General features: G+C 37.5%; 1 protein-coding gene across 2 annotated transcripts in view; it reads right to left on the bottom strand.

The window, feature by feature from the left end:
- Window positions 1-1757: 1757 nt before the first annotated feature.
- The window catches only part of CLPX (caseinolytic mitochondrial matrix peptidase chaperone subunit X), a 36935-nt gene continuing 24494 nt past the window's right edge, over window positions 1758-14198 (bottom strand). For both annotated transcript variants that reach the window (XM_070796901.1, XM_070796900.1), the window contains 4 exons: window positions 8530-8829; window positions 6652-6744; window positions 4708-4814; window positions 1758-3494 (listed from right to left, as the gene is read on the bottom strand). In XM_070796901.1, the coding sequence (XP_070653002.1) occupies window positions 3404-3494; window positions 4708-4814; window positions 6652-6744; window positions 8530-8829 (591 nt within the window). In that variant the 3' untranslated portion in view covers window positions 1758-3403. The remainder of the gene's footprint in view (window positions 3495-4707; window positions 4815-6651; window positions 6745-8529; window positions 8830-14198) is intronic.

Genomic DNA, 14198 nt, shown 5'->3' on the forward strand with positions numbered 1-14198 from the left:
TTCAGCCATAACTTCCCAAAATGTTTCAGGAAATTTCCAGGCAGCTACCATACCTGTAGTTGCTGCCTCACCACTTGCTTTTACATTGTGAAGGTCGGCTCCAGTCTTGATTCTGGAAACACAATCCAATTCTCTGTTTCTTCTTCAAGTCCTCATAAGGGCTTTTAGCTTTCTCTTGAATCAGCATTAAGCTGAGCAGGACTTGACGCTGATGCTGATCCTGTTTCTCCATCTCCTCCATCACTTTCCCACATTTCTTTGATATTATCAGCACAGACTTCATGTTTCATGATCTCATCCTTGTTCTTTAGAATTGTGCCAGTGGTTGAACAGTTTATATCATAAGAATGAGCGACATCTACCATCTTTTCGCCTCCCTCTGCTCTCCCGATGATTTTCACTTTTCTTTCTTTCCATCATTATCGTTTGGCACTTCACAGAAGTACCAGCTACTTTTTACCGCTTTTATGGCTGCTTCTGCACATCCTGGGCTTGAAATAAAGATACTATACTACTGTACTATACACAGTGCTGTACAGTACACAAAAGCACCACTTGTACAAGATGCACACACATGACAAGGTACGCCAGACACATGAACTAACTTTTGTAACTGGACATGTGAACGCATGTTTACATTTTTGAAAGTTTGCAACTTGAAGGTTCATATGTTGAGGACTTACTGTATAACTGATTCACCTTGCTGTACACCTGAAACTACACTGTAAATCAACTATACTCCAATTAAAAAAAAAAAGAATTTATCAGACGGAAGGAAAGCAATGAGGTAGGAGATATAGGGCAAGCACTGGAGAAATGTTTGCAAGTAGATCTCTAGTTATGTCTCCTCCAATTTACCACAGAACCTTCCCAACAATCTGAAACATGTATCTAGTGATGTTCAATTCTCATGCTTAAAATCCTTTTAATAACTCTCCATTACTTTCTGCATAAAATTACAACTTGACCTGGCATATTCTGTATTTTTAAAAAACGTTTGGAGCAGGTAATGGGCTCCCTTCATAATAACGTGGAGAAACTGAGTTTTGATAAAAGGGATTCTTCAGCTGTAACTGGAGAGAAAGGTTGGGTGTTAAAGCAGATAGATTTATAGATTTGATGGTGGGAAGATGAGTTCCATCTTGTGATGGTTCTTCAATGAAAGGCCAAGAAAGATGGAGAGGGGAGAGAATAAATCAAACAGTCATCTCAGAGGAGTAACATGTAGTCATACATGTTGGCTATTTCTCAACTCCTAAAGCTCCCTGGTTGTTTCACATTTCTGAGACTTTAATTTTCATGATTCCTTTCTGGCAAATTCCTACTTGTTTTTCCAGATTTTCCAGAAAGGAATATCAAAATTAAAATCTCTGAAATGTGAAACCAGGGAGCTTTAGGAGTTGAGAAATAGGCAATAAGTATGTCTGAGATTACTGTATAGTATATTCCCAGCTGGTACCTACCTCACTTCCATTATTATAATACACTGACATTTGCATTTGCTTTCCCTAATAGACTAAGCTTCTTTGAAAACTTGGCATGTACTACTAGTGTGGGGCCCATGCAGGATCACGTTTAATGGTAAACATTAATCAATGTTTAACATAAACAGACTTTTTGTTGGTAGAATCCACAACTAGGAGTATTAAAGGAATACCAAAGTACGAAGGGTTAACCAGTCTCTAGAATAAACCAGCTCGTGATACCTGTGTCCTTCTTAAAATGGCACTGCATTATGGACACACCACAACAAGGGCTTTCATTTAATCCTTTTGTTTTATTCAAATGCCAAAACAAGTTTCAAGATACAAATCGTAGTTGTGTTTAATTTAAAAACATCAATATGCTTTGTTAACAACTTTCAAAACCAAATGTAAGTTGTTATGACTAAAACGTCTCCCAGTCCATTTCTGGAGGACTAACTTCAATACATTTAATAGCTACTCCAATTTTCACTCTACAAAAAGGAAAATGATGAGCCTGTAAGAAAAAGATAATAAACAGTTATGATATGAAACCCTTCCTGAGAAGAACGTTAACCATTACTAGGGAGACCAAGGATACCAGTTTCTGTTCCATACTATTGCAACCAGGCTTAAACACTTTGCAGAAGTGCATTTCTGGTCCTACCCCAGCCATAAATAGGTATCTCTTATTACATCACAGAAAACCCAACTCCATCAACAAGATTTAGAATTTGCTAATAGTTTAAGGTTCTTTCCCTAAGAAAAGGGGTAGGATGTAGTTAAAAGGAAAACTCAAGCATTTATAAACCAAAAATTGAAAACAAAGGTTTAAAGGTACTCTGATTTAAACAATTTCCAATAAGGCTGAAGTGAAGGAAGAATATAGAAACTTGTATCAATATAAAGGGAAAGAAAAAAATTTTAAAGGTATCCAAGTATTTTAATATTATGGCATCAAATGAAATAATTTTCATTAAGCCCCCCAAACCTCCCCCACTGTTTCTACATAATGAAAATTAATAACTTATATTTTAGTATGAACACATTCACTTTTGCTGATAGTAAAGCATAGATTTTCTTTAATGTTCCATGAAGCCAAAGAATTAGACAAATATTCAGCACCAGAAAACAAAAAACTAGTATTTTAGGTAAGTGTACAATATTAGGATATTTTATTTAGTTCAGCATATGGCTGTTATGACTGATGCTGCATGCGACTTTTAGAATTAGATGTAGTCTTTCTCTAAAGATTTAAGGCAGACTTTTAATTTCATCTGCTCACTCATGGTACTAAAATGGATCAAAGACGGCAAATAAATCAGACAAGTTAGCAGGAGAATGGTCTTTTCTTAATAGTACCAACGGGAAGTCAGTGTCGTGCATCAGTGGATAAGACTAAGAACACAGCTAAACAAATCATCAAAGTATGGCTCTTCAGGGTACTTTTTCCATGAAATCTTTAACTACTTGGAAACTTCCGTTCCAATTTTTAAGATGGATAAAATTCTAACATTTTTCAGGAAACAAACATGAGTAGACAAAGTCAAGCTAAAGAATGGAATCCCAACTTCAATTTTAAAGAATTTATTTTCCCATTTGTAGAGTAACATTATTGTAAAATCCACAGTTATTGCAACACCTGCATTGCTTAAAAGAACTCCTAAGATTTTTTTTTTAAGTATATTTTTTAAAAACCGAAACAAAATAATGTACATATTCTCTCGGAACATTGTGTCATTAAAGTCCATGTAATGTCAGTCTGTATAAATCAATGTGATGTTACATAATATACATGATCTGATTTTTATCCTAAAAGCTTCTGACCATGTATATGATATCCAAGATAGATCCAATGCTTTTAATGTCAGACTGCAGAGACAGTTATGATCCTAAACAAAAGAAGGACACCTTTATATACACAACGGAAGTCTGACAGTTTAGCTGTTTGCAGCATCTGCTTGACGAGGCCATCCTTCTTCTTCAACTCCAGAGTCATACTCCTCTTCCGAGGATTCTTTGGTTGGAGCCCTATAATGAAAAGTCATCAGTGTTTTTATGTTTTTAGTAAGAATTAGGGGTAAATACAACTTCTCAAAAAATAAATAATAAATTAATCCACCTAGCTAGAAAAGCTGCACAAAGAAAGAAAATATTAAGAGCACTTCTAATATTGCTCTAAAGATTGCTTAATGGTAAAATATGAGAAACATTTCGAGCACACAACCAAAAACTATAAGAAATTTCCCAATTTTTTTTAACTGAAACAAATCAACAACCAGGCTTCAACAGTGAAGGCCTTTTCTCCAGCAAAAGAAGTAGAATCTATTATTTTAACTAAAATACTTGACATTTAGTATGTCAATGGAAAGAAGTTGAAAGCTTCTGATCAAACCAATATGAATCAAATTAGCCAAAATTATGATTAGACCACAATTCTTTTGTATACTAATAGTAAACAAAATGAGAGATTATACCTCTTTGAATAAGTAAAGGTTGTTCAAAACCAATCAACTGCCTCATAAGTTACCTTAGAAGCATAAAATGTAACATACCTGTGACAAAAGCCTATTTTTTGTGTAGGTAACATTCATGTCAAGCACTGCTTAATAAATATTTATTGAATAGACTGGGGTCAGTAAATGACAGCCTGCCGGCCAAATAAAGTCTGTCATTTGTTTCTGTAAATATTTATTTGAACACAGACATGGATCATTCATTTATGGACTGAACTATCATGCTGTAAGGGTAGAGTAGCTACAATACAAACTGTACGGCCCCAAGTGTTAAAAATAGCCCTGTACTGGACAGTTCACTGACCCCTAGAATAGTTAAATACAAGCAATCAAAGATATGTCAAATTTGTCAAGTGATAAGATACAACTAAGAGGAAAATTATGTCAGCCAAGTTTTGGTCTTATGAAAGACATGAAACAAGTAATAAATAAATTATAGAATTAGAAGCAAAGTTTATTTAAATCTTTTCATTTAGATTACTTTATGTCTTTTTTGATACTTCTCTTAGGAGAAAAAAGTGGAGGCTAGTTTTGAAGATCAATTTCCAAGAAGACTCAAAATATCATTTTATAAACCAAAATTAGAAAATTTTTCTACAGAATATTTGATAACTGATTCCTTTATGAATATAAAGATTTTCACACAACTGTATGACAGACCAATAAACCATAGCAATAAAGAATGATCTTAAGTTTTAGACCTGTTTTAGTTTGACAATACACTTTACCGGATGTATCCTGGTTCCTTCTTTCCTTCTACTACTTCTTTGTCAACCTCCACGCATACAATATCAGAATTAGGGACTTCGAACATTGGTTCTAGTAACAGCTTTTCCTAAAGAGTAAAAAAGTAATGAATTACATGGAAAACTGAGGTTACATACAAAATACTTGTATTCTATAGGTTATCAATCAAATTCATCAACTCAAGAAATATTATGGAGTCCCTATGATGCATCAAGAACTGAATTTTGAAAAGTCAATGTAAAAGCTTTCATATTCTTCATATTAAAACAACTTCTAACTAAATTTGGACAGAAGTCATTCTATAAGGGAAAGCTTCTTCTGCAGTTCTGCCTACTTAGGTCACCTTTTGCACCTACAAAGATTGTACTTTCACTTTGCATGTGATCAGATGTTACTCAAGAAGATTTCTGACATACTTTATCACCAAAGGAGGTCAACTGGTAGTCCTTAATTTTAAAATGACTTAATCTTAAATCATCTATACCAAGCTATGACTTCAATTATGCTTTTGTCTCAACTGCTGCAGTGGATCTAAAGTAATTTACTAAAGAAAACTAGTTTTACCTATGCGTAGCAGCTGGATTGGAGAAGACAATGGCACCCCACTCCAGTACTCTTGCCTGGAAAATCCCATGGACAAAGGAGCCTGGTGGGCTGCAGTCTATGGGGTCGCTAAGAGTCAGACACGACTGAGTGACTTCACTTTCACTTTTCACTTTCATGCATTAGAGAAGGAAATAGCAACCCACTCCAGTGTTCTTGCCTGGAGAATCCCAGGGATGGGGGAGCCTGGTGGGCTGCCATCTATGGAGTCACACAGAGTCAGACATGACTGAAGCGACTTAGCAGCAGCAGCAGCTGAATTATGTTCCATCTTAAGGAAAATACTGGTTGAATACATCAAATTTTCTAAAAATGTCAACTATATTACTTTTTCTTCTAGTTTGCTGCTGCTGCTGCTAAGTCACTTCAGTCGTGTCTGACTCTGTGCGACCCCACAGATGGCATCCCACCAGGCTTCCCCGTCCCTGGGATTCTCCAGGCAAGAACACTGGAGTGGGTTGCCATTTCCTTCTCCAATGCATGAAAGTGAAAAGTGAAAGTGAAGTCGCTCAGTCGTGTCCAACTCTTAGAGACCCCATGGACTGCAGCCTTCTTCTAGTTTACATGTTTATAAATCTGTCACAGCACCTGAAGTTGACATCTTTATTAAAGTATTATCGCAAATTGTGACAGATGTGTAGTTCTGTTCAAAAAGTCCTACTTAGATGAGAGAAGTAATACTTAGCAGTGAAATCCTCAGAGAACAGACCACGTGCTTGCTTTTGCAGCATGTAGGGAAACAGTAACCCACTGTACAGCCACACCAGGGAAGGGAAAGACCTTTAAGAAAGAGGGTGGCTGAAAAGTAGGCTGGGTCTCCAGGACTTGTAACAAAATTAAAATAGTGAGTTCATACTATACTGAATAATTTAGAAATAAAATGCTATAATATCTACAATTTAATTTCAAACATAAAACAACAATGAGAATTTCAATGGTTCTGAGGAGCCACTCTGGAGCTTAGTCAAAAGGTCTGTGTAGGGTTTTCTAAAAACCTCCTTCCCATGATCCTGATTTCCTCTATTTCATTAATCACATTAAGTGTATGTCCTTTGTTGCAAACACCTTGAAGTTCCATTTTAGAAAGAAGAAAAGGGACTTCCCTGGCAGTCCAGTGCTTCCACTGGAAGGGTTCAAACACTGGTTGGGAAACAAAGATTCTGCATGCTGCACAGTGTGGCCAAAATATACAAGAAAAAAAATCACAAAAAATATTAGACCAAATTTCTGGATGTATTTCCAAAGGAAAAACAGGGAGGTTTAATATTATTAAAATTCAGACCAAGAAATAATCTAGTTTTTGTAAATTTATGCCAACTCACCATAATGGACCGGAGGCCTCGTGCACCTGTTTTTCGTTCTAGTGCTAATCTGGCTATAGCTTTTAAAGCATCTTCAGTAACATTCAGTTCACACTACAAATACATTCAAAAGAAATAATTCAGATAATATTTGATGATGACATTTTCCCAATAAAATCATGCAGTATTTGATCTATTACCTATTACTGCCTATCACCATTATTGGTCTTTTTATAACAAGAGGTGAATGCCCTGACTTTACAGGTAAAGAAATGTTCCATAGAGTTAAGTACACTGATTCACTAATACTTAAAAACACAGAATCTTGTGTCTTGACTGATCCTATCTCCTTTCAGACTCAAGTATTTTCAGATTGTAACTTAAGCTTCTGAAAAAATACTCATTTTAAAAAGTGTTACTAACCCTCTCATCCCATAGAACAAAGGTACAATTTTAGGACAAGTCTCTCTAAATTACCACAAATACAAAAAATTACTGAGAATTTAATATACCTCCCCCTAAAAAATAAGATCTTGGTACTAAAACACTTTTGGTTATTAATTTCTACCTCCAGAAAATGTAAAACTTATACAAGGTAATTATCTCTCATGAGGCTTTAGAATCTTGCTTTCAAAAAGCACTTGTTTCTATGAATTAGCTTATGAGACAGTTAACAGCATGAATCAAAGTTTGTCCTTAGTTCCTGAAGAGGTTTTCTAAATTAACATGGATTTTCTAGGACTTTATTCAACATTTATTGAAGCCAGATGTGTTTAAATATTAGAAACTGAATGATGACCCAGACACCACCTTTACCCTCAAGAAACTGAAGCATATTGGATGGTGACAAATTAGCAAAATAGCATTTACAGCAGTGTTTGCACATGGTGCTAAGAGAACAATAAAAGTGGGGACATCTAAATAAGGCTAGGGGACCACTGAAGCATTTTAAGGAGGGGAGTAAAATAATTAGCTTTGGGTTTATTCATTCAATAAATATTTATTAAGCACTTAATATCTATTGGTTGAAACCTATGTTCAATAATTTTAAAAAGATCCATTCTGGATGTAAAGTGGGAGATGATATTTTGGCAGTGGTGGTCAGAGACAAACTTTAGGTAGGGAAACCCAATTAGGAAGCAAATGCATGGGTCAAGGTGAAGAATGATAAAGGAGACTGACTTGAGGTAGAAAGAGTGGCAATGGAGAGATGGAGACTAATGTTTTGTGACACTAAGTTCATAAAACCCAAACATTTGCTATCTGATTGGATATATGGCTCCAAGTGTCTGACTGCAGAGAAGTAGATGTGAGAGCTAACTTTAGGAAAAAATATACCTAGTATGTCATAATGAAAGGATTTAGAATATCAAGACTGAAAAGACAATTCTGTGTGCCTAGCTTGAGGGGTTAGCCGTAGGCTGCTAGCATAATTTCTCTCAATATCTATCCTTAGGCTTCAAGCTACAATGCTGACTTTAATTAAGAAAAAAAATTAAGCCAACTCCTAAGTGTCTAACACAATACAGCGTGCCTTCCCTGATTCCTAGATCCATATTTAGTGAGTAATAGGCTGGACTGTTCCTGCCAACAGAGTCTGCCTGCCAATGCAGGAGACACAGGCTCAATCCTTAGGCCTCGAAGATCCCCTGGAAGAGGAAATGGCAACCCACTCCATTATTCTTGCCTGGAAAATTCCATGGACAGAGGAGCCTGGCAGGCTACAGTCCACGGTGTGGCAAAGAGTCAGATACGACTGACCAACTGAGTACAGACGTGCACACACACAGACTGGTATTCCAGATGAGAAGTACTGCTTTTTAATTTGTTAGGCTAACATAAGCAGATTTTCCATAGCAAAAAATACACGTAAGTAAGTATAAAAAATAAAGATCTAACCTTATCCATGCTGAATAAGGCTTGGTACTGAGGAATAACAGCATTACGTGGCTCGGTTAGTATTTGTACAAGTGTTTTCTCATCTAGGCTATGCAAAGGAACTACCACAGGCAACCGTCCCACAAACTCAGGAATCATGCCAAACTCAATGAGATCTCTGGCTTCCACATGACGTAATAAACGATCTTTTTCTTCAATGTCTTGGTGAGTATTTGATTCTCCACTTCGATTGGCAAGGTCAGCAGCAGCTGCAGCCCTTCTACCTTTTCCCAGATTAGATGGTGTTCCAAATCCAAGATACTGCCAAAGAAAACACAGGTATTACAAATAACAGAATGAAGCTGCATTGTGTTCAGCATTCTGCATGCATTTCTCACATGATCTCTGCAACAGAAGAAAGTATTATCATTTATATTTTACAATGAATAAAAAAGGCTTAAAGAGGTTAAGTATCTTGACCAAGCGCTCATTTCTTCTAGTGGTTAACAACCAGGATTCAAACAGGTCTATCTGCCTTCAGAACTGAGAACCCAACCAACTCAGAAGAATGAATTCTAGTAAAAATAGGTAAGAACTGTGAAGGGAAGTCCCTTAGAACTCAGATTACGATATTGCAGGACACTTCCCAGACCTCTAGACTAGTATAACTTCCAAAATGTGCAAGAAAGTAGAGATAGTAATTATTTTGTAACCAAAGTCAGTTCTGTAATACTAACAGGAGTAGGGCCTATGGAACAAGCAGCCTTACAAGCAAATTATCCACAAGTGTCTTAAGTCATTGCTAAGCATTCTATTAAAATCATAATTTGAGGTTGCATACTATCAGATTATACGATGAGTTAGAACACTGTATGAGTTAGATTTTATAAAAGAGCATGTAAGGATGACATCAAACAAAAATGGTAACCTTGTTGCAAAAGCTTGTGTATCTACAATGTATGGACCTTGCTTTACTCAGTATAAAGAACTATACTCCAGGTAACTTTCACAGTTTGGTTTTGATATGTCATACAACTTTCGTCAAAAGTACAAGAGAAGTACATGATATATGAGAAAAGTCTAAGTTAATTAATTCTAAATATTCTGTGTATGTGGATAGTGACTCTCTCAGAAAGCAAAATGCTTTGCATTCAATAATATAAACATTAAAAAATTTTCTTTAGGATGTACCTTTCCTTTTTTAAAAAAATTATTTTTAATTGAAGGATAATTGCTATACAGGATTCTGTTGGTTTCTACCAAACATCAACATGACTCAGTCATAGGTTTACCCATGTCCCCTCCCACTTGAACATCCCTCCCACCTCCCTCCCCACACCACCAGATTTTTACCGAGCCCTAGTACGAGCCCCTGAATCGCACAGCAAATTCCTACTGGCCGTCTATTTTCCAGTGGTAATGTATGTGTGCGTGTCACCCTCTGCATACAGCCCACCCCCTCCTTCCTCCCGCTGCAGCAGTGTCCATACGCCTGTCCTCAGCGTTTGTGTCTCCACTTCTGCCCTGCAGGCGTGCCATTGTTCAGGCGCCACGTCATGGCCAACTCTTTACAACCCCGTGGACTACAGCATGCCAGGCTTCCCTGTCCTTCACCATCTCCTGGAATTTGCCCAAGTTCATGTCCACTGAGTCAGTGATTCATCTTATCCTCTGTCGCTCTTTTCTCCTTCTACCTTCCACCTTTCCCAATGTCAGGGTCTTTTCCAATGAGTCTGCTGTTCGCATCAGGTGGCCCAAATACTGGAGCTTCAGCTTCAGCATCAGTCCTTCCAACAAATATTCAGGGTTGATTTCCTTTAGGATTGACTGGCTTGATCTCCTTACAGTCCAAAGGACTCTCAAGAGTCTTCTCCAGCACCATAATTTGAAGGCATCAATTCATTGGCACTCAGCCTTCTTTATGGCCCAACTCCAACATCGGTACATGACTACTGAAAAAATCATAGCTTTGACTACACAGAACTTGTTGGCAAAGTGATGTTTCTGCTTTTTAATATGCTGTCTAGGTTGGTCAAGCTTTTCTTCCAAGGAGCAAGCATCCTTTAATTTCATGGCTACAGTCACCATTCGCAGTGATTTTGGAGCCCGAGAAAATAAACTTTGTCTCCCCTGTTTCCACATCTATTTGCCATGAAGTGATGAGACCGGATACCATGATCTTAGTTTTTTTAATACTGAGTTTTAAGCCAGCTTTTTCACTTTCCTCCTTCACTCACATCAAGAGGTTCTTTAGTTCCTCTTTAGTTCCTCTTCACTTTCTGCCATTAGAGTAGTATCATCCAACATATCTGAGGTTATTAATATCTTGATTCCAGCTTATTAACTCATCCAGCCCGGCATTTCGCATGATATGCTCTTCGTGTAAGTTAAATAAACAGGGTGACAATAAACAGCATTGTCATACTCCTTTCTCAATCCTGAGCCAGTCAGTTGTTCCATACAAGGTTCTAACTGTTGCATACAGGTTTCTGAGAAGGCAGGTAAGATGGTTCGGTATACCCATCTCTTCAAGAGTTTTCCAGTTTTTATGATCCACACAGTCAAAGGCTTTAGCGCAGTCAATGAAACAGAGGTAAATGCTTTTCTGGAATTCCCTTGCTTTTATGATCCAGTGAATGTTGGCAATTTGACCTCTGGTTTCTCTGCCTTTTCTAAATCCAGCTTGAAGATCTAAATATGCTCTCAGTTCACATAATGCTGAAGCCCAGCATGCAGGATTTTGAGCATGACCTTACTAGCATGGGAGATGCGTGCAACTGTCTGGTGGTTTAACACTCTTTAGTACTACCTTTCTTGGGAACTGGGATGAGGATGGACCTTTTCCAGTCCTGTGGCCACTGATGAGTTTTCCAAATGTGCTGACATATTGAGTGCAGAACTTTGAGAGTACCATCTTTTAGGATTTTAAATAGCTCTGCTGGAATTTCATCACCTCCACTAGCTTTGTTGGCAGCAGTGCTTTGTAAGGCCCACTTGACTATACACTCCAGGATATCTGGCTCTGAGTGAGTGACCACAGCAACACCATCATGGTTATCCGGGTCATTAAGATCTTTTTTGTACAGTTCTTCTGTGTATTCTTTCCATCTCTTCTTGAACTCTTCTGCTTCTATTACATCTTTACCTGTTTCTATCCTTTATTGTGCCTATCTTTGGATGAAATGTTCCTTTGATATTTCCAATTTTCTTAAATTTCTTAAATTTTCTTATCTCTAGTCTTTCCCCTTCAGCTATTTTTCCTCTATTTCTTTGCATTGTTCCTTGAAGAAGGCCTCTTGTCTCTCCTTGGTATTTTCTGGAACTCTGCATTTAGTTTGATGTACCTTTCCCTTTCTCCCTTGCTTTTTGCATCTCTTCTTTCTTCATCTATTTGTAAAGCCTCCTTAGACAACCACTTAGCTTTCTTTTTCTTTGGGATGGTTTTGTTTACTGTCTCCTGAACAGTATCACCAAGCTCTGTCCCTAGTTCCGCAGCCACTCTAGTTTACTAGATCTAATCCCTTGAATCTATGCGTCACCTCCACTGTTATTCATAGGAGATTTAAGTTGTACCTGACTGGCCTATTGGTTTTCCCCTCTTTCTTTAGGTTAAGCTTGAATTTTGCAGAGAAGCTAATAATCTGAGCCACAGTCAGCTCCAAGTCTTGTTTTTGCTAACTGTATACAGTTTCTCCATCTTCAGTAACAAAGAATGTAATCAATCTGATTTTGGTATTGACCATTTGGTGATGTCCATATGTAAGGTTTATATATATTATAAAGCATTATTATAAAACACTGGGGAAATAAACCTGAAGACAGTCCTTATCCTAACTTAAAGGTGTTTATTTATAATGAGAACACATAAAAATATATATTAAAAAAAATTTATTTTGTATTGGGGTATAGCCAATTTTCAATGTTGTGATAGTTTAAGGGCAACAGCAAAGGGAGTCGGCCATACATATACATCTATCCATTCTCCCCCAAGCTCCCCTCACATCCAGGCTGGCACATAACACTGAGCAGAGTTGTGTGTGCTGTATAGTAGGGTCTTGTTGGTTATCCATTTTAAACATAGCAGTGTGTACATGTCCATCCAGATGACCCGCAGATTGACACCACCCTTATGGCAGAAAGTGAAGAACTAAAGAGCCTCTTGATGAAAGTGAAAGAGGAGAGTGAAAAAGCTAGCTTAAAACTCAACAATCCAAAAACAAAGATCATGGCAACCAGTGCCATCACTTCATGGCAAATAGATGGAGAAACAATGCAAACAGTGAGAGACTTTATTTTTCTTGGTCTCTAAATCACTGCAGATGGTGACTGCAGCCATGACATTAAAAGACACTTGCTCCTTGGAAGAAAAGCTATGAGCCACCTAGACAGCACATTAAAAAGCAAAGACTACTTTGCCGACAAAGGTCCATCTAGTCAAAGCTATGGTTTTTCCAGTAGTCATGTATGGATGTGAGAGTTGGACTATACAGAAAGCTGAGCGCTAAAGAATTGATGCTTTTGAACTGTGGTGTTGGAGAAGACTCTTGAGAGTCCCTTGGAATATAAGGAGATCAAACCAGTCAATCCTAAAGGAAATCAGTCCTGAATATTCATTGGAAGGACTGATGCTGAAGCTGAAACTCTAACACTTTGGCCACCTGATCCAAAGAACTCACTCACTGGAAAAGACCCTGATGCTGGGAAAGATTGAAGGCAAAAGGAGACAGGGATGACAGATGATGGCATGGTTGGATGGTATCACTGACTCGATGGACATGAGTTTGAGCAAGCTCCGGGAGTTGATGACGGACAGGGAAGTCTGGCATGCTTCAGTCCATGGGGTCACAAAGAGTCAGACACAACTGAGCAACTGAACTGAACACGTCCATCCCAAACTCCCTAACTATTCCTTACCCCCATCTTCCCCTCCGGTTCGTTCTGAGTCTGAGAACACATGAAGATATTAAAGCATCATGTGCAGGAAACCTCAGCAGTGGAAAGGAAGAAAAGAGGCACAATCTGGGGAGGGAGGGTAGGAGGTGACCAAGAAAGTCCTCACAGAGGAATTGACTCATCATTTAACAGAATCTTAAAGAATGAACACATATCTGCCAACTGAACTGAGGTAGGGGAAAACATGAGCAAAGGCAATAGGAGTAAAACTTAGGACTGCAAGCAGTTTCATATGGTCAGGATATAGGTATATTATTTAATACTATAAGCCTGGCTTTCAATGAGGTTTGATAAAAACAATAGCCAAATGGAAGTGTTTAATCCTTCATAAAATCACTGTTGTAGACTTTCATGTCCCTGTCTGCTTTTCATAAAAATCTATCTTTTAGAATCTTTGCCTTTCATGAAGAGATTATACCCTTCCTCTTTCAGAGAATAAAAACTAGCTCATGATTTCTCCCTAATTTCATTAAGAAGTTCAAAGATAAACAAACAGTGACTTAATTTCCACTGACTTGATATAAACCTTCTATCCATTTCTGATCTCTTTACTAATGTTACTTTTAACTGTTCTTTTCTACATGTTTCTAGTTTTAATTTTATTTGAAAGTATAAATTATAAATAAATATAAGAACACGGTCCTTGCTTTTGGTTACAGAATTTCGAATATAAAGTTCTATCTCCCACCCTCCCCCATCTCTTTCATACCCACACACGTGCATGCACACATGAAGAA

Source organism: Bos indicus, chromosome 10, assembly GCF_029378745.1.
Source record: "Bos indicus isolate NIAB-ARS_2022 breed Sahiwal x Tharparkar chromosome 10, NIAB-ARS_B.indTharparkar_mat_pri_1.0, whole genome shotgun sequence".
NCBI lineage: Eukaryota > Metazoa > Chordata > Mammalia > Artiodactyla > Bovidae > Bos > Bos indicus.